This window comes from Pelophylax lessonae (assembly GCF_965119305.1).
Source record: "Pelophylax lessonae genome assembly, chromosome: 1".
NCBI classification, from domain to species: Eukaryota; Metazoa; Chordata; class Amphibia; order Anura; family Ranidae; genus Pelophylax; species Pelophylax lessonae.
Window position 1 is genome coordinate 306,895,148 of NC_138768.1, and position 27,079 is coordinate 306,922,226.

At 39.7% G+C, this 27,079-nt stretch overlaps 1 protein-coding gene across 6 annotated transcripts in view; it reads left to right on the forward strand.

Annotated features, from left to right (window-relative positions):
- EMID1 (EMI domain containing 1) overlaps window positions 1-27,079 on the forward strand; it is a 163,887-nt gene that overhangs the window by 120,037 nt on the left and 16,771 nt on the right. For 4 of the 6 annotated variants that reach the window (XM_082265842.1, XM_082265839.1, XM_082265841.1 and 1 more), the window contains 6 exons: window positions 9,876-9,995; window positions 14,379-14,456; window positions 14,540-14,592; window positions 15,680-15,733; window positions 15,808-15,852; window positions 17,277-17,321. In XM_082265842.1, coding sequence (XP_082121968.1) covers window positions 9,876-9,995; window positions 14,379-14,456; window positions 14,540-14,592; window positions 15,680-15,733; window positions 15,808-15,852; window positions 17,277-17,321 — 395 coding nt within the window. Of the gene's footprint in view, window positions 1-9,875; window positions 9,996-14,378; window positions 14,457-14,539; window positions 14,593-15,679; window positions 15,734-15,807; window positions 15,853-17,276; window positions 17,322-26,156; window positions 26,242-27,079 lie in introns of all 6 variants that reach the window. The other 2 variants (XM_082265843.1, XM_082265840.1) reach the window with 1 other exon arrangement.

A 27,079-nucleotide genomic window follows, 5' to 3' on the forward strand; every position in this document is an offset into this window, starting at 1 on the left:
AGGGTTAGACAGAGAACCGCAACTTGAGAATTGTCTACAGCGCAACCAATCTCCACTTTCAGGAGCTCTGGAGAAGACTAGGAGGTTCCTCAGGGTCCTCATGTTTATTGTACATGTAGGCAGGCTAGGTTCTCCCCAGACAGAATCAGTTGGTATCCTTCCTGTCCTAGACTCCTCATGTACCTTATCTGTATTATTGAGTACCAGAATTTCCTGGGATACACTTCCATGTATCCCATACATATTGTTACCTCTGTGTCTCTGTAGGCTTAGCATTCCACTGCTGCACCTCCTGTCTTCCTGTGAGCTCTTTCTTACTATATTATGTCCTGCCACCCTTTAAGACCAGCACCCCATGTGCTGCACTATAGTCCTGTCATTCCTGGGAGTCCTGTATTCCAAGATTCTAATCTCTGTGCCAGTGTTGCCAACCGTCAGCAGGGCTTTATTTCTCAGAGAATAGGTTCAGGAACTCTTCTCTTTTAAGTCACCATTTCGCCTCTGCTCCTTACCCACCTCCAAGAACCGTTCCTTGCTTCCACCCATTATCCACCTCCCAATACCGCCCCTTTTAGAGAATACAGACCCAAGTATTATTTTGTGGTGCTAAGTATTTTGTATAGAATTTGTTAATGATAACAAGAAAGACAGTAAAATAGATCTAGCAACAATGGACACTCCAACACTCCAACGACAATAGATCCACCCCAGCAACAATAGACTCCCAACAGCCAACATTAATAGACCCTCCAGCAGCCAGCAACAAATACCCCTCCCTCAACAGTACATCCCTCCCAGCAACAATTGACCCCCTGCAACATAAGATTCACCCCCAGCAACAATAGATCCCTACCAGCAACAATAGACCCCCCCTGCAAAAATAGATCCCTTACAGCAACAAAAGGTTCCTCAGTAGCCAGCATCAATAGACCCCTTCCTCTACAGTACCTCCCTCCCAGCAACAACTGACCCCCAGCAACATACATTACATACATTCAGTTCTGGGGGTGCGGGAACTGCGTTCCCCCGTGTTCCCCCTGAAAAAAAGCCCTGACCGTCAGTATTTGTTACTTGCAGCCAGTAAAAAACAGGCACTTTTCCCCTGCCAGTGATAGAAAAAGGCTGCAAATAAAAAATATGGCTGTGACGCTCGACTCAGAACTGCACTTGCGCAGTTCCAGTCCGGAGCCGGCCAAGACCATCCGAATCCCTGCTACAGTGTGTTTGGATGGTACTGGCGGGGAATGGGTCTGGCGGGGGAGGGTGCCTAAGCATTTCGTGTGATTTTATGGTGCAAGGGAGTAGAGCAGAGCCTCATTTGTGGGTCTGTGGGATAGGAGCAAGCAGGCCAGGAGCGGGACTGTCAGTGCTGTTTGGACTGGAGTGGACTGAAGGGATCCCCTGGTAGGGAAAGAGACTGTCACTGTGACTCAGGACGGGAAGTGTCATGTAGGTGAGGTGTCATCATCATTTGTGCTGCTGCACACTGATGTCAGTGTCATTGTGAGAGCCAATTGTGCTACTTAAGCGTGATTTACACCTCTGATTTCATTGCAGCTTCGTTTAACAGAAGTCTATGCAAGTTGCAATGAAATTGGAAAAAAGTAGTGCAGGAAGCTTTTTAAAAAATGCTATGACTTGAGTCGAGGCAATTTGAACAGTTCCATTGCCGACAATAGGGTGCGACTTGTCATGGGATTTGGTACTGTCAAATTGCATGACAAATCACATCCAATGTGAACGAGGGCTAAATCACATTGCTATATGCATATTGTATTTTTTGCAGCCTAAATACAGAAAATTGCACTTAAAACTGTAATTTTGTAACTTTTGCAGATGCCAGTAAACTTTGGCTGTCGTGTCAGTAAATTTCAATCTACAGTAGTAGGTTGGCAACACTGCTTTGTGCTTCCCTGTACTAGTTCAGCTGTAACCTGCATGGGTGCGCTCTCAGGGCACACTGCAATCAGTGTGCAGGCTGCACAGAAGGTCCACAATCCCAATTATACAAGACAGTCCTTCCCCCAAGAAAATTGAGCACCAGCCTCCACTGCTTACGGAATAGAGACCTGTTCCCAGTTAAATGGAAGACTGTACGTATAACATACTTAGGTATGCAGATTCGTTCCAACCTATCAGAAAATGTTATGCTTCTTCTAAATTACATCTGTTCTACACTTAAAAATTGGTCTAACCTACACCACACATGGTTGGTACTCTCTACTATTTGGTGGAGCTGCCTCCTCCTGAATTCCTTCTGGGAAAAATTCCCAGATCCACATGCGAGTGACTTCCTTTCTGTTAATGCTTAGCCTGCCCTTTTCTTTTCAAGATTTTCAGGTTTGATATCTTGTGTTCTACTTTTGAATGCAGAGATAATGGTGCTAAATTGTTTGTAATGAAATGAAAAAGGAAAAATATCATGGACTTGTTCCAACTGACTTGAAATCCCAAGTAATCCCCAAAGATCTGAATGATATGTAATACTCTATTGACTAAGCGTCCATGATCAGCCAAATACTGTAGATAAGCATAGAGTCAGCCTATGAGGATGCTCACTACTCTGGAGCATTCAAAAATCATATACAAAAGAATCCGTCTGAATGGGTTCTGCTAAGGTCTATATGGCCAGGGAAAAGAGAAGGGGAGAGAGTGGACAACTTTGTCTGGTCCCTCTTAAGATTGGAAATGGTTCAGAAAGGAAATCATTAATGTAAATTCTAGCCACGAGATCCATATAAAGCAATCCTTTCAACTGTAAAATGTTTGCCCCAAACACAAATTTACATGAGATTTGTTTATTAAGTGCCATAAGCAAATTTAACTATAGAAGAAATGTTGCTATTCATATGCAAAGATAAGAACCTGGCTAGTATTTTGGTGTCAACATTTATAGACGAGATTGGCCTATAGAAATGAAAAGTGAGGGTCTTTCATACCAGTTGGCCTGGGAATGGGACCTAGGAATCAATATAGAAGTGGAAGTTTGGTCTAAATAGTCTTGGTGCACAAAGGGATCCTCAACACCACTCCTTGCCTTCCTTTGTGTTTCAGAGAATGCAGGACAGGAGGGGTCTATGTAGCAAATTTAGTGGACCTGCTCGAAAATTAGCCGCTTTTGGACCAGAACATTTACTCTGATTTATTCAATAACCTTTGTCAACCTTACCAACAATGCCAAAACAGCGTTCTTTAAGAATTTGGCGGATGACATTCCTAGACATGCCCAATCCCTAATCTCCTTCATTCTACTTGCCGCAAAGATGTCCATTGCCAAAGCTTGGAAATCTCCTTTACTGGATATTGCAACAACTAAAAACAAGTAATCCTGAATAATGCTGCATGAAAAATTAGCTAGCATTCTTTCTGATAGACAAGCTAGATTTGATAAAATCTGGAATCCCTGGATAACATATTACAGTCATCGATCTGACAGGGTGGCCTATCAGGAGACCCCAGCGTTAAGTTGGACAGAACGACTTTCTCTTCTCAGGTCCATTCTTATCTTTTCTTGCTTCCCTTCACCCCCTTTTTTTCTTCCTTTTTTGACCCCCCCCCCTTTTTCTCCCTTTTGTTTTTTTTTTTCTTTTTTGGTATTAAGCCTTATAGGTTTAGACATTGGGGGATGTTGATCCTTTATGCCTTAACTTCAATGTAGACTTAATAAGGTACTGTGTCTAATGTTTCTTGCTATTGGCAACTTTCTAACAGTGCTTTGTTGTTCTGCAATGTCGGGCACAACTTAATTCCATTTCATGGTTTGAATAATTGTTTGTACTTTGAAACTGTCCCTCACATTATTTTCAAATACAAATATTGAAACAGAAAAGTGAGGGTCTTTATTTGGCTTTGGTAATAAAATAATCCTCTCTCATTTAAGGTGGCACGGTTCCTTCTTTCCATATATAATTATACAAATCTAAAAGGCAAGGGGTTAACAGGTATTTAAAGGTAACCTACCATTCGGCAGGGGAACCATGCAGCCCTGGTGTTTTATTTTGTGGGAATTGTACTATAGCTCCATTTATCTCTTTGCACATAGTAGGGGAGTCCAGAAGGAAGAAGGTTTTTTGATATGTGGTAAGGGAGGGCATGGATATCCTACTAAGATAATTTAGCAGATCATCCTTGGAGTATTGTGCCCTTGTCTGATATACTTTGTTGTATAAAGTTAGAAAGGATTGGGAGATCTCTTCAATATTCTTAACTAAAGTCCTGTTTATTGTATACATGATGAGTGCATACATTGAGGCCTAGTTCGATATTTAAATAATCCAATTAACCAAGTGTGCAGAATAATCCAGGTTCAGATCCAGCACCGCATTATAGTCACCTGTAATACTAATAGGACCAATAGCTTTTGCAACATTTTTCCCATAATGTCCACCAATTTGACAATGGGAAAAGGAGGGGGTAAATATCTATTAATAATAGTAAGTAATAATTATGTTACTTTAAGTACCAGTATCACATAACTTCCCAGAAGATCCAGGTTAATGTCTTCAATTATTGCTGCTAGAGATTTTAAGATGAGTGTAGTTATACCTCTTAAATTACAGGAGTATGTAGAGTGGTATGCTCAGAAACATAATAATCGGGGTTTATATTTTTCAATATACACTGCTCAAAAAAACTTAAAGGAACACTTGGAAAACACATCAAATCTCAATGGGGAAAAATATCATGCTGGATATTTATACTGATATGGACTGGGTAATGTGTTAGGAATGAAAGGAAGTCACATCGTTTGAGAGAAATGAGAAGTATCAACCTGCAGAGGGCTGAATTCAAAGACATCCCAAAAATCAAAGAGAAAAAATTATGCAACAGGCTAGTCCATTTTGCTAAAATTTCATTGCAGCAACTCAAAATGGTACTCAGTAGTTTGTATGGCCCCCATTTGCTTGGATGCATGCCTGACAACATCCGGGCATGCTCCTAATGAGATGAGGGATGGTGTCCTGGGGTATTTTCCTCCCAGATCTGGACTAGGGCATCACTGAGCTCCTGAACAGACTAAGGTGCAACCTGGTTGTGTCTGATGGACCGAAATATAATGTCCCAGAGGTGTTCTAGGTCAGGCGAGAGTGGGGGCCATTCAATGAAATAAATTCCTTCATCCTCCAGGAATTGGCTGCATACTCTCGCCACGTGAGGCTGAGCATTGTCATGCACCAGGAGGAACCCAGGACCCGCTGCACCAGCGTATTGTCTGGCACTGGGTCCAAGGATTTCATCCTGATACCTACTGGCAGTCAGGGTGCCATTGTCTAGCCTGTAGAGGTCTGGGCGTCCCTCCATGGATATGCCTCCCCAGATCATCACTGACCCACCACCAAATTGGTCATGCTGAACAATGTTACAGGCAGGATAACATTCTCCACGGCTTCTCCAGACCCTTTCACGTCTCGTGCTCAGGGTGAACCTGCTCTCATCTGTGAAAGGCACAGGGTGCCAGTGGCAGACATGTCAATTCTGGTATTCAATGGTAAATGCCAATTGAGCTCCATGGTGCCGGGCTGTGAGCACAGGGCCCACTAGAGGATATCAGGCCCTTAGGCCCCCCTCATGAAGTCTGTTTCTGATTGTTTGGTCAGGGACATTTACACCAGTGGACTGCTGGAGCTCATTTTGTAGGGCTCTGGCAGTGCTCATCCTGTTTCTTCTTGCACAAATGAGCAAATACTGGTCCTGCTGATGGGTTAAGGACCTTCTACAGCCCTGTCCACCTCTCCTAGAATAACTGCCTTTCTCCTGGAATCTCCTTCATGCTCTTGAGAAAACCATGAGGATAAACCAGTTATACCACCTGCAAATAAATTACATAAAGTACAAATGCAAGCATAGTAAACAAAACCCAACCCATCCCACCTGGCCCATAACCCCAACCTATTGTGAACTTTAAACCCAAAACTAGAACTATAAACGTATACAATTATACAGTCAAACAATGATCGTGTACAGCAAACTGGAGTACTCTGCATGTGAGATTAAACAAATACAAGAGCAATGCAGCGCTTTCCTGAAATAAACCTCAATGTGTACAATAGATCCCAATATAAATGGCAAATAAACATAAAACGTAATCCTTGTGTGTGCACATCAACCAAAATAATAAAATATACATGTCAATACATGTGAATTAAAATGAAGTAGTGCATAAATGCTAACATTAAAAATCATAAAAATGTACAATATCAGGTGCTCCTTATTGTAAAGATAATCAAATGTGAAAGAGTGTTTCAAAGATAGTATAAGTCCCAAAGAAATTCCTGTACTCTTCACTTCGTGCAAGTAATAATAATCTTATTAAACTGTAACTTTTCTTCCTTTTTAAATCCCGTGATTTCCACTCTCCACCGCATGCAGTGATTACTAATGGGTGGGTGGCAGCTCACCTCAAGAACAGGATCTACACTCTCGTACTTCATCACCCCTGATGAAGTCACGCGTGTAGTGATGCAATGCATCGGGAGGAGTTTGGATGACATCAACCCCCGTGTCTCAGCCAGACTGGGAGTGCGTTTGTAGAGTATCTGTTGGACTTGGAGTAGGCGAATGTGATTTTATATGTGAGTGATGCTATTTTATTCCTAACAATTATTTACGGTTTTACACGATGGGAGATCTTTCTGTTTATTTATGGTAATACGTAGGAGGAAAAGTGGAAAGGAATATTGGAAAAGACCACACAAGGATGGATCAGTTTTGCTGACAGCACTCAGGAGAGGTGTGCTAACAGACTCGAGTGATCTATACGAGAGTGTAGATCCTGTCCTTGAGGTGAGCTCCCACCCACACATTAGTAATCACTGCATGCGGTGCAGAGTGGTAATCACGGATTCAAAAAGCAAGAAAAGTCACAGTTTAAAAAGATTATTATTGCTTGCTCGAAGTGAAGAGCACAAGAATTTCTTTGGGACATACACTATCTTTGAAACATTGTTGCACGTTTGACTATCTATACCAGTGATGGCAAACCTTGGCACCCCAGATGTTTTGTAACTACATTTCCCATGATGCTCAACTACACTACAGAGTAAAGAAGCATCATGGGAAATGTAGTCCCAAAACATCTGGGGTGCCAAGGTTCACCATCACTGATCTATACAATAAGGAGCACCTAATATTGCACATTTTTATGAATTTCAATGTTAGCATTTATGCACTACTTAATTTGTATTCACATGTATTGACATACATATTTTATTATTTTGACTGATGTGTACACACAAGGATAAGGTTTTATGTTTATTTGCCATTTTTTGGGGGATCGCTTGTACGTATTGAGGTTTATTTCAGCAAAGCGCTGCATCTCTCTTATATTTAATTTGTTGCAATGTGGGGTTACATTTATTTGATGTAAGCAGCTGCTGGTCACACAGTTTTCTATTTTACGGTAGCGCATAGGAACCCCATCACTTTCACTGCATGTGAGCTTGCAGCTTTTGTAGACAATAGATTTTATATTTCGTAGCAGGAGGGGAGATGGTCAAGTTGTTTCAGATTTCAAATGAAAGACAAAAAGGATAAAAATGCGATCACGCTCCCCTACAATTGCAAGATAAAATCACAGGTATACACTGCAGAAGGGTTTAAGCCTTTTTAACCCCAACAGATATCCACAGTCAAATATCACCAAAGGAGAGTGATTTAGGGGGAGCTGAAAGTATAGCTTCAGTATCCAAGACAGAGTCCAAAGCTTAACACTTATAGGTCTTGAAGCAGTGCTATAAAAGGAGTCCATACTTGTAATGCACATTTTGTGAGCAGAGATCCATTGTGACATTAGGTGCATAATTAGGAGTTGGTAACTTAAGTCCTCGAGAATGGTCTTTAGTATGAAGCCACGGGGAAAGTAAAGAATAGTGCCTTCCCTCTATCCACCTCCTGCAGTTTAGCTGGATGAAGCATTTTACCATTTGTAAAACTCTAAACTGTGTTTTTTCTGGTGGCAGCAAAATCTGGATTTTTGGAAATTACATTTTCATTATATAGTTGTTTTTTAGACGTGCTGGCTAGTCTCTTTATTGTTTCATTGTCCTTAACGGAAAGGATGCGGGTGATGAAAGGCTTGAGGAGAGCACCTGGTGAAGGAGGTCTCATAGGAATTCTATATGCACGTTTAATGGAAAACAGACTGATAATTTCCCACTCTTCCAAAGAGATTATAGGCTAGATTTCTCAACATTCTTATGGTTTGTGGCCCTCTGAGACTTCACGGAAGCCCAGAAGGTGAACATTGTTCCTCCTCGGCCTGTCTTTAAATCACTGCTTTTGGATACATGATCAGTTATACCCTTTGTTACCTATCTCACTTAATTATGCATAGGGGTTATACCGTTTGTTACCTATCTCACTTGATTATGCATAGGGGTTATACCCTTTGTTACCTATCTCACTTGATTATGCATAGGGGTAAAAGTCTCCTCATGATCACTGATTCTCTGTTCTGTGTCAGTGACTCTAGTCTTATAGTTTGTATGTCTTCTTTTATAATGGAGCAATCAATTCTTACAGTTTCTGTTTGTGTAGTCTGGAAAGCCTAACACTGGTGTGGCATCCATTTGTGATAATCAGGGTATTTGCTAGCACGTGATTGGGTATTAAAATGAACACAACGTAACCTTATTTACTAACAATTACTCTGCAAAGTGAGCTTACACTTTGCTTAATGAACAGCCTCCACTGTTTAGTATATCAACTCCAGTTCTTTTTTCTATCAAGGACAGCATTATTTTTAGTTCATAAATCATTCAGAGTTAGTGCCTATCTTCTGTACTGAAATGCTGGCTCAGAGATGATGCAGTATGTAAATCCTGGTGCCTGTGCAGTTCTAGTTCTTGGCTGTGTTCACAAATTACTGACACAGAACAGCCCCTCACCTTGTGACAGAGTGAGCAGCTGATTACATCTTCTCAGCCTATGCAAAGTCACATGACTGGAACTAAAGGACTGCTTAATAATGATAAAAGGAGTAGCTGTTTTGAAAAATATACCTTTGTGTATTATGACATATCGGGAGTTTATGCAGATTAACAAAGTAATTGAAAACTGGAAAAAAATTCCCCTTGAATGTGGGACTTTTTAGGCAATAACCCATCACAGAGTAAACGTCAGTAATGAACAAATATAATTGTATTCAAAGTATACAAAATATCGTAAGAAAAACATAACAACAACATGACAATTAAAATACATGTGGCTAGATGTTACATCACTCAAAAGGAGATGTGGGATGAAAAGCGTGAGAGTTCCATGTGGTGAACTGACGCGTTTCGGACTTGGCCTTTTTCAGAGGGCAATGGAAATGCATCTCAGGCTATAAGTATGAAAAACAAGTATGAATAAGACATAGATACATATATGTATATACACACATAGTTTACAGTAGTATATTGAATGTACAAGGTATCTGTTATATATGAATATATGTCAGTGAAAAAGATTCATCATTGTTAAAAAGATATATATACGTACCAATCATGCCACTCCATATGATGTATATAGCCACTTATTTTAAAAGCACATAGATGTTGCGCACCCAATAATGGACTGCTGCAACACTGTAAAATGAAAAACCAAAATTAAATAAGTTTGCCACGGCCCAGGAAGGATAGTATAATGATGAAAATACGTAGCATTATTCAAATCACTTAATTTCAAAGTAATTGAAAGGCCCTCTTTAAGTCATATTGGTTAACCCAAAGTTAGTATAGCACCATAGTGTGCGCTTATACATTTCTATAACACTGAAATGCCTTTGCAGGTGTGAGAAAAGGTGCAGTTGCCCACAGTATACTATATATGTACCACCACTGACGCATGTTCCTCTAACCCAGTTTACAGGTCTATTATTTCTATCATATACTTAGGTCCTCCTGGTGCTCCTGGTCCTCCTGGAAGGGATGGTGCAGCAGGTGCCCCTGGAGAGAGGGGTCCTCCTGGGCCTTCAGGTCCCCCTGCTCCAGCTTACCAGAGACTTGTAGATCAGGGTAAGTATTGGACTCATCAATACAAGTATAATTCATGGACATTGTTTTCATTGTATTTACCTTGCTTTGTTGCATCTGTCAGATGATGCTAATCCAAAATGTTGTCCTGCAGAACCATTGTTTCACAATTTTAAAGTAGATGTAAAACCTAAAGGAATACCATTTATTTGATAACAAACAATTGCCTTTATTTTACATACAGGTAGAATACTTGTTTTAACCTTTATTCATCTGTTGTTGCGTTCCAGTGCTGGACGTCTCTTGAAAACCTTTTGCAGCTACTTTCCATCTACATGCATGCACTCCAGCATTAGCTGCATGGCATTTTCTAGGCATGTTTCCTGATGGCGACAACAGTGGGCCATGCTTGTGTCATGTATGTTGAAATGGCCACCTATAGTCTCCAATGGTAGCCCATGTGTCAGCATGAAAGAGCACAATAAGCAGACAGAAAGGGCTTTGTCACCCTATATGAGCAAATGCTTAAAAAGAACCTTCATGGCAGGATCACAATATATTATTTTATTAAAAACCTCAGATTTAAAAAGATTGAAAACATTTTTTTAAATTACATTAACACAGGGTTTCCCAAAGTTGCCAATATTACCCCTTCACAGGTCAATAGTACTATCCAAAATGTTGATAAAATGTCTGTGGGTCAAAAGAGGGTTAGATGTCTGTGGGTCAGTAGGTGGTTGATAATTGATGGAACGTTTATTGTTATCATATATTCTTTTGAGGTCTCCATAGAACTCCACACCAGTTCCTTGACCTGAAGGTGCAGTGGCTAATGGTGTGGCAACGTTACCCAGGATTGGATGTTCACCCCCAAGTCTGTCTGACCACAGAGTATGTAAGCCCTTTAAAGACACAGCTGAGTGACATGGGTGTGCCTGCAAACAAAGTGACGGGCAAAGATGTTGGAGGGAAGAACTCAAGGGCCAAAGCACTTCCAATCGCTTAACTAACACAAATCTGTACTCCTTGATGATATAGACTTCTAATTCTTTGGAAGATTTGGCAGAGAAGCAAGATGGCTGAAAAGGTCTGGAGAGGTTATTAAAGGAGAATTTTAGGGTTACTAAAAAAATAAACACACATTACTCACCTCTATGCTGCAGCTGTCCTCCACCAGCTCTAAGCCCTAGTACTGAGCAATCACATGACCGCTGATCATTCTAGGTTTTAGGTCTTGCCAGAGCAAAGAGCAGAGACAGTCAGTCACTGCTCTGTGCTTTGCCCCTTTAGCGCACACCGGATTGCCATGTTGGGGAGGGGCGGGCACAGCTGGCTTTGTCTCTGAAACCCAGAGACAGCTGTCAATCAAGCAGGTGGGTGGATCCCAACAAAATGGTCAGGATCCTTCCAAAGCCTGGAGCAGCTCTGTGATGTCAGCTGATAGTGCGCTTTAGCTCACTGTTGGCTGATTCTGGCTCACAGAAGAACACAAGTAACTGCACCCCTGTGACCCACAAGAGAAGTATGGCCAAAAAGACTTTGGTCACACTTCTCTTTTAAGCACCAGGTATTTTAATAAAGAAATATGAAAGTAACTGAGGATTGGAAGGTGAAAAAGAAATCACAGGCTATAGGTAACCAGATTGTTAATGAGTATGATATGAAGACAAAGAAAATATGAAGATGAGGAATTCAAAGTGATTCTAAATGCCCTGCACGAGGCCTTCCAAAATCTGGAGGTAAATTAGACTCCCCTTTTTGAACTGATGTGGGTGGGTTGTCCATGAAGACAGAAAATCTACTTAATAAAGACAGAGATAAGTGAAGGTGCAGAAAGGAGAGCTACCAGGGGAACTAAGTGTGCCATTTGAAAAAATCTGTATACTGCTACCCAGTTGATGGTGCAATGTTCGATGAGTGGGAGGTCCATAATGAAATCCATAGAAACATCTGTCAAGGGTTTGGCTGGAACAGGTAGGTGCTGGATTAAACCAGAGGGAACCACGTTGGAGACTTTGGTTTGAATACACAAAGGGCAAGGAAGCCCTAAGTCCTTGGAGTTGAAGGGTGAGATTTTTTTTTGAGAAAAAGGCACACAGGGTTTTTGCCAGCCACAACCTGGAGAAGCCCTACCCTGGCTCCAAAACAAGATGCATCCATTTTAGGAAACTATGTTTTTTTGGGGGACTGGTCTGGATAAAATGTGACCTGAAATGAAGGCTTCCTTGAGCTGGTGATGTTAATAGCATTTTCAAGCCTAGTATTAGCACTCTTCCAGGCAAGAGCCATAATGAGGGCCATCAGGGTGGAATAGTTGTTAACAAATTGATGATAGTGTTAGGAGAAACCCAAGAGATTTTGGGTGGCCTTGAGGCTAGTGGGTGGGGGGCAATGCAATATTGTGAACACTAACTGTGTACCAAGATGATGTATTCCTCGGAATAGCACTTAAGGGACTTCAAAGATGCATTTCTCCAGTTTCACATAAAGGTTATTGGTACAAAGCCACTAGAGAATTGTATGGATGTGACAACAATAGGATGTGAGGTCAGAAGAGAACACCAGAATATCTTCCAAGTATATTACCATGGATCTGTAGTGTAGGTCACTAAAGATGTCATTAAGAAAATGCCCCAGTGTTTTTTCAGGCTTTACACAACCCAAGGGCAGGGTTTTTTCTCTCAACAACCCAGCCTCAGCATATGAAAAGTAAAAGAGGCAAATCTTGATGGAAGTCCAGGTGCTGGAGACAATGGAGGCAGACACTTGAATGCCGCTTGAAGGTTCTGCTGTAACTGATCAAGGCGGTTGGATAGAATCTGAGTGGAGGTCATTATCTGAAGTTACTGTGACTTTGGGTCCACACCTGAAGTAGGCCTTCCTCAGTTAGAGGTGCATCATTAGGGTTTATGGGTTATGGTTGTGCAAACTGTTACAAAGCTGTATGGGAATTGAGCAAACTGGACCCTACCCTGACTATGACTGTATTCACTGAAGACCCATACATTGAGCTTTAGTTTTTCCCCCTAATGTTGCTTGCCCAGATACAGACGCAGTGGGAATATGCAATCGGATCACTGATGGGATAAGCCAGTAAACCATTGAGAAATGGAAGAAGATGCCAGGAGCACAGAAGAACAATGATAGTATGTGTCGACCTGTGAGGGGTCGGAGAAGCAGAGTAGGCAGATGGAGTGTACCAGGATTAACATATGCGGTGCCTGGAGAAGGATAAGATGTGGCTGTGATGAAGATGGCAGAGGGAATAATCCAGGAGTTGCGGCTCCAGGAGCAGATGGGTAGAGAGTCCCATAAGCTGTGGCAGAGGACAGCATGTCTGACAGAGACACAGTAGAGACAGAGACTGAAGAGGCTTAAGGGCCGGCAGGTAAGTTTCTTGGGTGTTTGGTGACTGTGGACAACCATTGCACATGTGTCTGTCCTTAGAGTAATTTGGTCCTTGGAGGACACAGCCGAGAGATGTGGGTGTGCCTAAATGGCCCAGGTGCAATACTTGGGGTAAAACCCGGAAGTGTGCGTGGCTGCATGCCAAACAGAATATGAATCGGAGAAGGTAAGTAGCAGGCGCTATAGGCCTTAAAGCATTTCTTCACTCTAGAAAAAAATGAAAAGCCAGCAGCAACAAATCCTGTAGCTGCTGACTTTAAATAAAAGGATACTTACCTGTCCAGGGATCCAGCACAGTCCTCATCTGGGCTAGTTCTTCACTAGCCTTCGGGTGCCAGCGTCTTTAGTGTGGGAAATGTTTGAGAGACATTGAGTGCACCAAAAAAGGGATTTGCTGTGCAGTTGCTAAAAATTCATTATTGTGACAACCAGCTGCAGATACCAAGAGGAAGTGTCAACAACAGTATACAAATCATCTATTATTATTATTATTATTTGTTGCACTCTAATTTAAAGCTGTATTTATGAAATGAGACATATAATAAATGTTTAAAGGTTTATGAACAATCTTAAACTTTGTGAATAAGTCAATGAGCTAAAGAGTTTGAAGACTCCTGTATTAACATCAATTTTATATGAGATTTTAGTTTTGGGGTTACATGGACTTTAAGGCAGTTATATTTGGTACAAAGATCAATGTAAAACTGTTTTAGGTTTTGTGTAGCATCTGGTCTGTTCCTTTATTTTTTTTAAATTAGAGATTTGCTGTGCCCAAGGTAACAATCAAAAAGAAAAAAGATAGACGACAGGGGAGAATGTGGTTTAATCCTGCATTATTTTCATTATTCTTGGAGTTCAAACAATAACAGACAAAAAATGAATGAATAGATAGGGAGAATTGCTGTTATCACAATATGCTACATTGTTTTATTCTAAAATAATTGTACTACTTTCTTTAAAGTGTGTCCTAAACTAAATATACTCTAAAAGTAAGTCATTTTTTGTATATTTTTGCAGATCTTTTTAATTCAAATCGATTTTCCGAAAGTGGAGGATACAATGTGCAGGGACCAAGAGGTCCCCCAGGTCCAGCAGGTAACTAATGAGTACACTGTGTATTATTTGATTACTCTCAAAGTTTTTGGCAGGATGGTTAATTATTATGCATTTTTTATTAGGGCCGCCAGGACCACAGGGAAAAACTGGGCCTCCTGGAATGATGGGTCAAAATGTATGTTCAGAGTACACTGAGATTTCTGTGTAACAAATTATCTTTTATAGTTCTTTTTTTCTAAACTAAAATCCAAAGCTAAATCGAGTTTGAATTCATACGAGTAAGATGTTTTACCTGAAAAAGAATTTGTATTTCTGTCCAGTTATTTTTCACAGACTGAACAGTAATAACCAGGCTAGTAACATTCATTTTCTCTTCTGCAGTTAAGCAGGGGAGCAAAGAAAACCTCCACCCTCCACTCCCACCCTAAAGGCTAGGGTTGGACAGTAAAGGAGTAGCAACACACTTTTAAAGTCATCCCTCTGCTCTCTCCTTCTGTCAATCAATGTATTCCTTCTCAGCACACATGCTTTGCAGCAAAGTCTGATTGGCTCCCAGTCTCTTTGCAGGTGATTACAAGAGGCTATGACAAAATTCAGGTGCATATACTTGTTGCATTTAAAAGTATAGTACATTTAATGATTTTGAAAACTTTCTGGACTTCAGCTTTAAGGACATATTTTTGAAGCACCTTAATATAATACTCAGTATACTGTGTGCATGGTTCAAAGTACCAGTACTGAAAAACACTAAGCAGCAAAACTTTGCAGAGTATGTACAGTATGTTACATATTGGTATTTTTACAAGAAGTCATTTATAGCATCACCGATCCGCTGTAGATTGCTTTTCAGAGTGCAGCTAAATGGCCACTTTCAGGCATTCAGGAGGCGATCCCCCCTTTTTTTTTTGTTTATTGTTTTTTAATTTCTTCTGCCAAACAGCAATTTACAATTGGGGTAATAACAAGTGTTTGGCTCAGGGTTGAGGCTCGGCCCCATTGACTTGCGAACAGCCTCCTTCAGTTGTTGTTTTGCTTATAGGTGGGTGACCAGTCGCTTGCTCTTCAAAATACTGTAGATTGCAAATGAATAGCAATAGTACAATTTAAAACAATAGAGGTGTTTACCACACCACCTAACATTTACAGTACATCCCAACAATAACAATAGCTAAGCTTTTAAATACGAATGCCTTGTGTTGTTGTCTGCACTGGATTTACAGGATACTTCAACTGATTTTTTGGGCTATTTTGTTGCTCTGTAGGGGTTACCTGGCCCTCCAGGAAGGGATGGCCCCAGCGGAGAGAAAGGAGATACTGTAAGTAGAGAAATAAAACAGATTGAGCAGTTTGGTAGGTATATGTAAAATTTACACTTCTGTCTTGCCTGCAGGGTCTAGTTGGTCAGCCAGGAGGACCTGGAACAAAAGGGGAAATGGTAAATATTGAAGACTGGTCTCTTACCATGCCTTTCCACTCATATTACCTCTGCTGAATATTCACATGGGAAGTTGGACTGAAGTTTCATGTCTGACAAATCTCAAACTACATAGGAGAAATAGATGAGCAAATGTAAATTTGCAGTTTTATAAAGCATATGTGGAAAACTTTTGACTTAGGGGTTCATTTATAAAAAAAGAAAACATGTGCAGAGTTATTCGTTCTGTGAAACTGCATGTATGCTTGTTCTGTGCGAATGCCGACAAAATCAAATATTGCAAGGCTATTTTCTCTCCAGGATAGGTGTTCTTCGTTCATAAGACTAGCGTGAATCAGGAAATTACTTTAATATGGCCAGTAGATGGCAATAGGAGATAAATACTTATTTACTATGATAGTAAATAGTCTACTAACATTTGAGTCACACAGAAAAAACGTACAGACGGCTTAGCAAGGTGAAACATTTCTGTAAATATCTTTATAAATACACCTACCCCAATGCCTACATGTGAAAAGGTCTGCATGGTTACATTAGGTATAATTACAGTATTGCAATTTTGTCAGTAGCTGTAGGATACCCCCAACTTGAAACACGCTACAAAATGCTGTGGCCCATATTTATTTCACAATACCAGCCCTGCCAGTTGAATACATATAACAGAAGCAAAGGTTTGAAAGGAAAAAAACAATACTGCTGTTCCTGAAGAAATCAGGAGCTTCAGCTAAAGGCTGGCAGTAACTGCCTGTCAATTGCCACCAGTGTGAATGTGCATTATGTGAGCTCACAGGCAGCAGCAACTGTCCATTACACTCCAACTAAAATGGCAGGCCCCACTTAGAGAAGAATTATCAATTTTTTTTATACATTATTAAATTCCTGATAGGTCAAAGTATATAAATGTATAATGAGAAAAAAACTGCGCTGAATAGTAAACAAACCCTAAAAGGGCAGCTTGTATTTTAATAAAATGCTGTTATGCTAGGGCAGCTGTGTGCTCTCTCTTTTTTTCATTGTACTCTTGATGCATTGATGTCAGTCTGGAGGAGTGGGCATTGTCCACACGTGATGCTGAGCCGTTAGGATTGAAAGAATAAAAATCCAATGAAAGGGCTGGATGATACTGGGTGCCCTACAGTCAGGAAATGAGGCAGGCTCTGTCTGATTTGCTGCACCTTCTAATGTACACTGTGAGCTGCTTAAAGTGTGCAGTAAAATCAAAGTAGACAAATCCATACAGAAGAGGTGCCTGTACAACTGTTCAGGTCGGAATTTAAGGTTAAAGCTCAGCTTTAACATATTTTAAAATGGTTGGGAAAACACATATCTGGATGTTTGCTTGGTTTTCATAAAATTCATAACAGTTCCTTACATGTATCTTCCTAATCTATCTGAGCTTGTCATCCTTTTCACATTTTCCATAGGGCCTTCCTGGACAGAAAGGGGAACCAGGAGAGAAAGGGGAGCCGGTAAGAATCTCTGTAACCCATGTTCCATTATCACATTTTACCAGGAAACTCAGGGAGCCAAATATCAGAGCACAGCATAGTAGAACATAAGAGTCATGAAGTATGTGACAGCTAAATTATGCATCCGCTATTAAAGCCAACCTGTCAGCCATTTAAATGACTAGTAACATTTTTAAGCCAGAAAACCTGCTTCGGCGGCTCCACCTTTTTTTTAAAGTATAGCTTTTATTTAATATTATCAGAGGTTTGCACAAAATAAGTACAAGCATACCAAAAAAAAAAAAAAATAAACATTCATTGACAAAATAAAGAAAGCCTATTAATGAAGGTATTGTTTGCACAGCTTCATATGAATTTGTGACTATATCATAGCCACCAATAAGGAACAAGCAATAAAAGCTCAGGTCTTTGACTTAAAGTGGTTCTAAAGACAGAAGGTTTTTTCATCCTAATGCATTCTATTCATTAAGATAGAAAACCTTCTAAATGCAGCAGCCCCCCTAATACTTACCTAAGCCCCATCTCAATCCAGCAATGTTACACAAGAGACCTGGCTGTCCGGGACTCTCCCTCCTCATTGGCTGAGACAGCAGCGGGTGGAAAGAGAGGGGGAGGGGGGCTAGGCCAGGCTGTAAAATCAGTTTGTATATGCAGTAAAGTATGCTTGTTATACTCACTGTGGAACCTAAGGCATTAATCCCTTGCATTGTGTAAAAAGGCTGTTTGATCCTGTGTTTTCTGATCCTCCCCTTCTTTTACAGTCCCCAATCTATCTCCTGATAGTACAGAACCTTGGGGCACTCTGCACATGTTCAGTTTGGTGTGTATTGCTAAAGAGTTTTTTTTTTTTTTTTTTTGGAGAGCGAATGTGATAAGCACAGAACCAATCAGCACTGTCCAGACAGAGGTTCACGGGTCCTGTAGCCTCATAGGACAATCAGGGGAGAATGAAAACTCCTCCTACAAGCTTTAACCAGACACTGATAGAAGTCACAAGACTGCTATATACTGCTGATGAGAAAAGGTATTTAGCAGTTTATATTTACTAAAATAATTTCTTTGGCATGTTTTGTGCACTGTGGGAGATCAGATATAGTGAATTCACGTTCATGGGTTTAGTACCACTTTAGGGCTGGTACATACGGGCCGAATATCGGCTGATATCGGCCGGTTCAACGGAAACATTTAGCCCGTGTGTACAGTAGCCTGTCTGATAGGTCTAACAACCGCCTTCTGTAGAATGAGCATGCTGGAAAACCAGAATCCGATCAGGACTGGCAGCCAATGGCTGCAAGCACTTATCAGTGTGTTTTGGCAGGGGCATTCCCCCTGTCAGAACACAATAGTACAGAAGGGGAGATTGCCACACTAACATCACTTAGTTATTACAGCAACCCCTCAGTTGTTTTTCATTCAGCCCGCCAGGTTGAAAAAATAATTTCCTGTGTGTACCTAGCATTACAATGGTCAGGTGCAAATCAATGTGAACTGGAACATGAAACAATTCAGGGAAGACAGAGAAATAAAAGAGGCAATAAAATAAAGCAAATAAAATAAAGCAAATAGAAAAAAAAGAGAACATAGGGAGGAGAGAAAGGGGAAAGGAGGAGGAGGAAGCGAAAAGTCCTGATCTGGCTGCTGGCTCTGTCGCTGTCCATCTATGTGTTCCTGTTAAGAATTTGAATATCACATAAAAGAACGGAAGTTTGTCAGAACTAGAGAACTTGATCCAGGCATATCAAAGTTCTTCAAATTTAGGGTACGATCCCTGTAGACTCGCAGTGAGTTCCTTCTTTCTCATTATTTGGTTAAGTCCAGCCACTCATTCCTCAACAGTTGGAACAATAGGTGAGTGCCAGTGTCTGGGAATTAGTGTTCGCACTGCAGAAAATGGAACGGAGTAGGCCCTTTTTTGCAGAGCCCGATGGAACAAAAAGCAATGTCACTTCCGCTAGTTCCGGATAGGTTATACCCCTGATCTGGGAACACAGTTGAAACATAGCATCCCAGTATAGTGGGCAGGACCACCAGATGTGAAGTATAGTTCCTGTGTCACCTCCATAATGGAACAGTGTTCAGGAAGCGATGGCAGCATCCTATGTAGCCTAGAAGGCTTGATTTAAACATTTGTTTTTTCCTAGTCATCCATAGTAAGCAAATAGTCCAGTTCTCTCTCCCAGTCCTTGATAAAGTAAGGGTGACGAGGGAACACAAACAAAAGAAGGATAATATAGATTTGGGATAGCGTGTGGAGACTTTGTTGAGATTTTTTGAGACATATGACCTCAGATGGTGTTATGTACTGATACATGTTTTACTGTAAAATGACTTCAGGATAAAGTCCAGTTGTCATTCTTCTCTCCAACAAGATTGTACTTATTGGAAGACAGTTGGTGGAGAAGTGTGAAACATAGTACCAATGTGAAACTAGTTTCAGAAATGAGCACAGAGGGGGGTTTTCTGGCTAACAATGGTAATAGCAGGTAGCTTGTGGTGCCTGTTATTTGGCAGGATTTTTTAAAAATGGCAGACAGGTTCTCTTTGAGTAAATATGCTATACTTTTACAAAATGCCATTGTTTCCTTTTCAAGCATATATATTGTCATTTATCATTCTTATACCTATCCCTTTTCTGTAACCATCATTTTCACATTGTTACTGCTTGTCTTGCACCTTCAGAGACGTCAGCCTGACTCATCTCATCAACTAGATACTCTTGTGATCCCCTATACAGTGTTCTTTGTGGAATTCTAGGTCAACATGTGAACTGCTATGAAACATTAATTTTTTTAAAAAATTAATTAACAAAGCCCAGTTTCATTCAGGAAAAAGAATCCTGCTAAACTGAAGATTTGACAAATTTATCTTAGACATTTTGAGGTCAGGTTGACGTCTGTGCTTCCTTTTTCAACTTTTTTTTATATACAGTATCTCTTCTCTCATCTCTTATATATTTATGTCTTCTGTTCACAGTCTATAGGGTTATATGTTAAAATAACTCACACTTCAATGGGAGATACTTAAATCCTTAATGGGTTCCTATCCTAACATTTTATTTTACACTTAATTTACCTTTATGGGTGACTGCAATATTGGGTCAATCCAGCCAAAGAAGATATTTCCATTATTGGGTTATATAATATAATAGACTGTTTTCTTATTTTTATAAGGGTAATTTAGAAATCAGATATCCCTGCTAGGCCAAACCAACCAAGGAATATTAATTGTTCTGCTGAATTTGTTATAGTATAAAATAATTACAAAGGTAAAGCGGTAGGCTGAGACCCTTTTTAATGGCCACGGCATGTAATCTGACCAAGAGATTCAGGTACAAAACTCTCACTGCCTCTGTCCCCGAAAGAATCCATAGAGTCTGTTGGGTAAATCAACCTAACAGCATCTTTGCAAAATGGAGATATCAGCTTTGGTTGAAATGACGTAATACAGCGTACAGATTCATAAGTCCTTTGCCTGGTATCTCGAATTTCCGAGGAGCGTGATGCTCTAAACATTGGTCTCTAACCTCTGGTACTACAAGGCTAGAAAAAATGTATGGGTTTCCAAATTATATACATTTTTATTCTTAATGATTTGTAAAACATATATTAGAGTTGCAAAACAAGTGCATTTCAATATTTGCGGGTCCCATCATAAAATGTGTTAAGGGAACGCCCTAGTGATCATCAAGATCAAAGCCTTCCTTGGTTTTTGTTCTGTCAAAAGGCTGGAAGGCAGATAACTGTCTGGACTGTATTCACAGCTACTGAGAAGCCTTGAATCTGTATGCGTGTATTCTTTATCAGCCACTCTTGTTGGTTTGTGTTGTGTCAAATAAAATGCTGGAAAAGAAGCCCCCTAACTGTAAGAAACCATTCAGGCTTGTAAACTGACTATTCTAGTTCAAGGCTTACAACCCTACGTTTTCACCATTTTAATACAGTATTCCTTCACAATAACTATGATCAACCTTCACCTTCCCTCAAACTACATATGTAGATTTTTCTGTGTGGTCTGATTCCATACTTGTATGATGGGTCCATTGCATAAAGACTGATACAGCTGTGGGGGTTTTCCTTGCCTCACCTTTTCTTTCTGCCCCACAGCCTGCAACCTAACTACCCCTCTACTTGTAACAACTTCCCTACTGGAGACTTTTGTTCTCTTATCACCAAACACTTGAATGATAGAGCCATTTAGAAAAGCTAAATTTATTTAGGTAAATTTTGTTCATTAAAAATGTAGTAAAGGCGAAATTAGTGGTGTTTACCTGGACAAATTCAAGATGAACATCTTAAACGATTGCTTATAAACTCATATCGTGGCCTATGTCAACGGGCTTTGGGCTTGTGTCAGTGGCATCAGTATGAGATGCTTATAATGAGATCATTTAGAATTTATTGACAGGTGCAGATGACCTGCAGATGACTTCCTTTTGACCTACATGTGACTTGCCTGAAGCAGGTTGCGCGTTTCCATAAATTCCAAAGACACGTTTGAATTAAACAAAAGCTCGTCAACACAGCCCTTTAGATATATGATATGGCCAACAGCAGACCTTCCGAAACATTTCATATTGTTACTTTGAAAATGCTACCTTTTCCTCCTGCTAATGTTTAATCTGAACTCTGGGGAAAAAAAGATCCCCTCCCAATGCAAGTGTTAATTGCTCATGAATTAGGTGATACACTTACCTTATTCCATGTTCCTGAAGGCTTCCTCCTCTTTATGCACCCAGTCCCCCAAAGCTCTGCGACGTCATCCTATAAAATGCAAGCACAAAGTACAAAGTCCTGCATTGTACAGGAAGAACACTGAGAGCTGGGACAAATTCCAGAGCATGGGGCAGTGGAAGAGAGTATTGGCTCCTTAGGGAGCAAGGAGTAAGGAAAGTTTATCACCTTATTCATTATCCCTAGGCAAAACAAGCTGTTAACCCATGCAGTGGGGACACGGACCCACTGCAAGGATATTTTTTTTCTTTCCCCAGAGGTCAGTTTTAAACAAAATAACAGTGCACAGAGCTATACAGTACATAGTATATATTTTAACAAAATCCGATGTCACCAAATCAATTGAGTACTTGATGTGATCTCCAGCAGTGAAGGAGTTAATGACATTGCAGCTTAATAACATTTATTATGCTTGTTGCAACAGGATGATATTAACTAACTTGTGGCTTTGTGAAATTACTTTATGGCTAGTAACATCGTACCGTGGAGTGCAGTGGAAAGAACCAGCACAAATTTGGCAATTATTAGAAAAGTATATATAATTAAAGATATAGTAGAGATAAATACAAGAACAAATGTTCCCGGGTAGTTGTACTAAAATCCTAGGCATAGAAGCCTATTAAGACATTGGTAAAACATTAAGTATATTAGAAGTAACCTGATTTCAAGAAGACCAATGTAAGACAGGGAGAAAATACAAAAGGTTAAGTAAATAGGGTAACACAACACCTTCTGTGAGTATCCTTGTAACTAAATATACGGCTTTGTAGCTCATTACTTTGCTACATAACCTCTGAACTTACCTAGCTTAAAGTACTTGTTCCATTGTGATACCGAGGTGTCAATCACAGTACATTCTGGGTGTCATAGGAATCCAAATCATATGTTTTAAAAGACAAGGCAAGTCACCCAAACTTTAGAAGCATACATCTGTACAAATGTCAGAAGATGCCAAATTTAGGTATGCATTTTACATGCAGCAATGGCATCATAAGTCTGATTAAGTATTTCAATGCATTGTGTAGATGATGCTGTATATGTATTAGTGCTCTGCCTATTCATGCAATCATACCTGTGGGTTATGCACCATCTGCATTTTTTACCGTATTGCAAAACCTTACACTAACTATATATTGTAGCTCTCATTCCACTATACCAGGCAGATTTTATAACGACATTATCGAAAACCCCTAAAAAAGTACTATGTAATTCCATCCACACAATTTATATTTTCTTTTCTTTATATAATTGCTACATCCTATTTTTTTATATTTATTATTCTAGGTAACAATAGAAATGTTGATTCAAACTGTTTTTTTCATTTGCATAAGCAAACTTTACTGATTTTGGTACAACTGCAGATTCGCTAGAAAGGTGTAGCGGTTCACTTATTGATTTTACTTGTTACACGAAGTGAGTCTATTGTTAAAATAAAATGTCTCTATTGACTTACTTTTTCATTTATTCTCTGTGTTTATGCAATTGAAAAAATAATTAATCCTGCTTATAGTTATTTATGAACCAGAAAAATATAAATGCGCACTTACTTTTGTGCCATGGTGGTTTTGCATTTAAAGTGTAACTAAGGCCTCTTTCACACTTGTGCGACTTGGGATAGCAAAGTCACATGACAAGTCGTACCTCATGAATTCTAATGAGTACCGTTCACATCTGTGCAACTTCAAAGTAGTCCATGCACTACTTTGGTTCAAATTTGATGCAACTTGAGGTCCATGGACCTCAAGATTACACAGGCATTGCTTCAAGTCACGTAAAAGTCAGGCGAATTTCAGGTCGTACAAGAATGAAAGGGGCCTAAAGGCAAAACTTGTTTTTTTATCTTTGGACAGAGTTCACCCGATCTATTTGTTCTGTTTACTGTTTTCATCAAAAGTAAAACTAAAAGAAAATCCCAAATTTTGAGTTGACATCTGAACACTAATAGAGAGGGAATCTTCCAATGGGGATGCTAGTTCTGGTGACCCTGGTGATACAATAGGATTCCCTCAATATGAAGGGATTTTTGCTCACTTCCTGTTTTGGCTATGGGACAGGATGTCAAGAGAAACCTCCCCAATGGGAGCCAAATGGGAAAAAAAACATAAAGGGGTTATACCCATTTCTTACTCTATCCTTGCCTTTGGTTACACTTTAATCACGCACATTTTCACACATTATGCACCCTACTCTGCCTTGATATACCACCTTGTTCTTCAGCACACATTTTGCAGACAGGTTTTTGTACCTATTTAAGGGGTTTCTGGCGTTACCCATAGAAGTATCCAATCCCCCCTCCTCCAACACGCACACACACACACACACACACACACACACAAACACATTTTGGCAATTATTAAATATACAAACACCTGCTGGATTTAGGATTTCATACTATTACTTAGTGTAACTGAGCCTTCCCCTTGCATTATTCATGTATGTTAACGGGATTTCAGGAAGAGTGAATGCCTTTAACAGGTAATCATTCCTAAGGGTCCATACACACTGGTCCACCTTTGCTCATTTCACTAAGAGTATGAATGAGGCCTATGAGTTTGGCAGCAAAACACTTCACCCATCAACATCTTATTTATCATGCTTTCAAGCAATCACCTTTTTAAACTATTTTCAAACCTGGGCTTTAAATGACATTTGAAAGCTGGTTGTTTGTTATTGATGGTAGGAAACGAATGTATCAAGCTCCAAGAGTAAAGCAAAAATGTTCACAATAATGCACCACCTGTATAAAAACATCATGACAGTGGCCCTATAGTGATTATACGGTTCCCATTTTTTGGTTTTATACATGTCAAAGCACAGTAACAATTGGCTTTCACAGGTGGTGTTTTAAAAAACAATATTGCCTTTACCTGGTTATGTGTGTGTCGGGTGAATACATTAAAGTAATGATTAAAAGCAGTGCGCCCGCATATTTTCGTGGTTTGTAAATGACCCTCGCTGGTAATTAACCGCCTTAGCGGTAATCCCGAGCGTGACTCGGGGTTGATTTTTCATTGCAGGAACGGTAACCCCGAGTCACGCTCGGGGTGGATTGCAGAGAGCGCAGCGGAGCTTCTCTTACCTTATCCTGGCGATCCAGCGATGATCTCTCATTGCTGCGACCGCCAGCCGAGAGTCCCGCCGCTCCTCCGTCCCTCCGTCGGTACGATCACTTCCTAGTTCCGTTCCCTGCAGCAGCAATGCTGCATGGGAGCGGAACTAGGGAGGGAAATTCAAAAAAAAAAAAAAAAAACGTTACACAAAACACACTTTATATTATATTATATATATATATATGCATATATATATATATATATATATATATATATATATATATATATATATATATATATATATATGCATATGCATATATATATATATATATATATATATATATATATATATATATATATATGCATGCATGCATATATATATATATATATATATATATATATAATATGCACACACACACACACATATATATATATATATATATATATATATATATATATAAAATTATATTATTGATTCAATTATAATTCATGCGTTATATATTATATATATATATGTGTGTGTATATATATATATATATATATATATATACACACACACATATCTGTATATAATATATAATGCATGAATTATAATCTAATCAATAATATAATTTTATTATATATATTATATATTAAATAATAAAATAATATTATTGATTTGATTATAATTCATGCGTTTGTGTTTCAAATTTATCACATCTGGGATGTCTACTAGAGTCTTGTTTTGGTCAGGTTTAAGTCAGTAATTACTAAGAATTGTAGGCCTATAATACATAACGCCAAATTTCCATGAAAAGAATTGTACCGCTTTTGGTATGTAATTCCAGACATAATCATACCGCCAGGGAGGTTAATATGTTGCTATTAATTCTATGCACTCTTTTCTTTTCCAGACTTATAGAGGTCCTGCATGATTCATTTTCTTCTGCCTGGTTTAACTCTTTGATTGTGAAAACTGTATTTAAACCTGCCAAATGTATTAATCAATAAAGGGCTAAATGTGGGTGGGGAGGGGGTTAATCCCTCACAGCTGTGTCTGTCTCTTGCTTGCACAGGGGGAGAGAATGCTGCAAATCAGAGAAGCTCTGAAGATTTTAGCAGAGAGAGTTTTAATATTGGAGACAATGATTGGAATTCACGGTGAGTATCCAAAGCCGAGGAAGGAAATGAGAATGTAAAAGGTACAGCAAGGAGTGGAATATAGATAAAATTTAAAGCTAAGGGGAAACAATAATATGGGAAGAGACATGAATAGCATTGAGATTATCAGAATATATAAGAAAGAGGTGTATTACTGATTCATGTGAAGTGATTTTTAATCTGCAGATTCTGAATATACTTAATTATATGGATAAATGTACAACACCTGTAACTTACATCGGTGCTATTATTTTATGAATTTACAAATCATACATAGAACAAAAGATTTTAAAACAGGTGCATACAAGTTTATTTAGCTTTCCTAAAGTGTTCCCCTGTAGCCTTGCCCTGCCCTGCCCTGCCCTCGCCCTCTCCAGCCAATAAAGTCCCATAGCACAATGGGGTTTATTTACTAAAACTGGAGAGTGCAAATGCTGGTGCAGCTCTGCATAGAAACCAATCAGCTTCGAGGTTTTATTGCCAAAGCTTAATTGAACAAGCTGAAGTTAGAAGCTGATTGGCTACAATGCACAGCTGCACTAGATTCTGAGTGCTCCTGTTTTAGTAAATCTACTCCAATGATCCACCAATTGTAAAGTGCAGGGGTCAGGGTCAGGTATCTGACGATGAAATCTGGTAATCATTCGCATGTAAAGCCCCGTACACATGGGCCAAATGTCAGGAGACATCAGCAGGTTAAAGAAAACCGGCTGACATTGGGTCTGTGTGTATGCCACCCTGCCTGATAGAAGCCGGCTGTTTGGCCAGCTTCTGTCGGACGAGCATGCTGGAAAACCAGCAGCCAGCCGTCCCCCTGTCAGAACAGAACAGCTCAGCA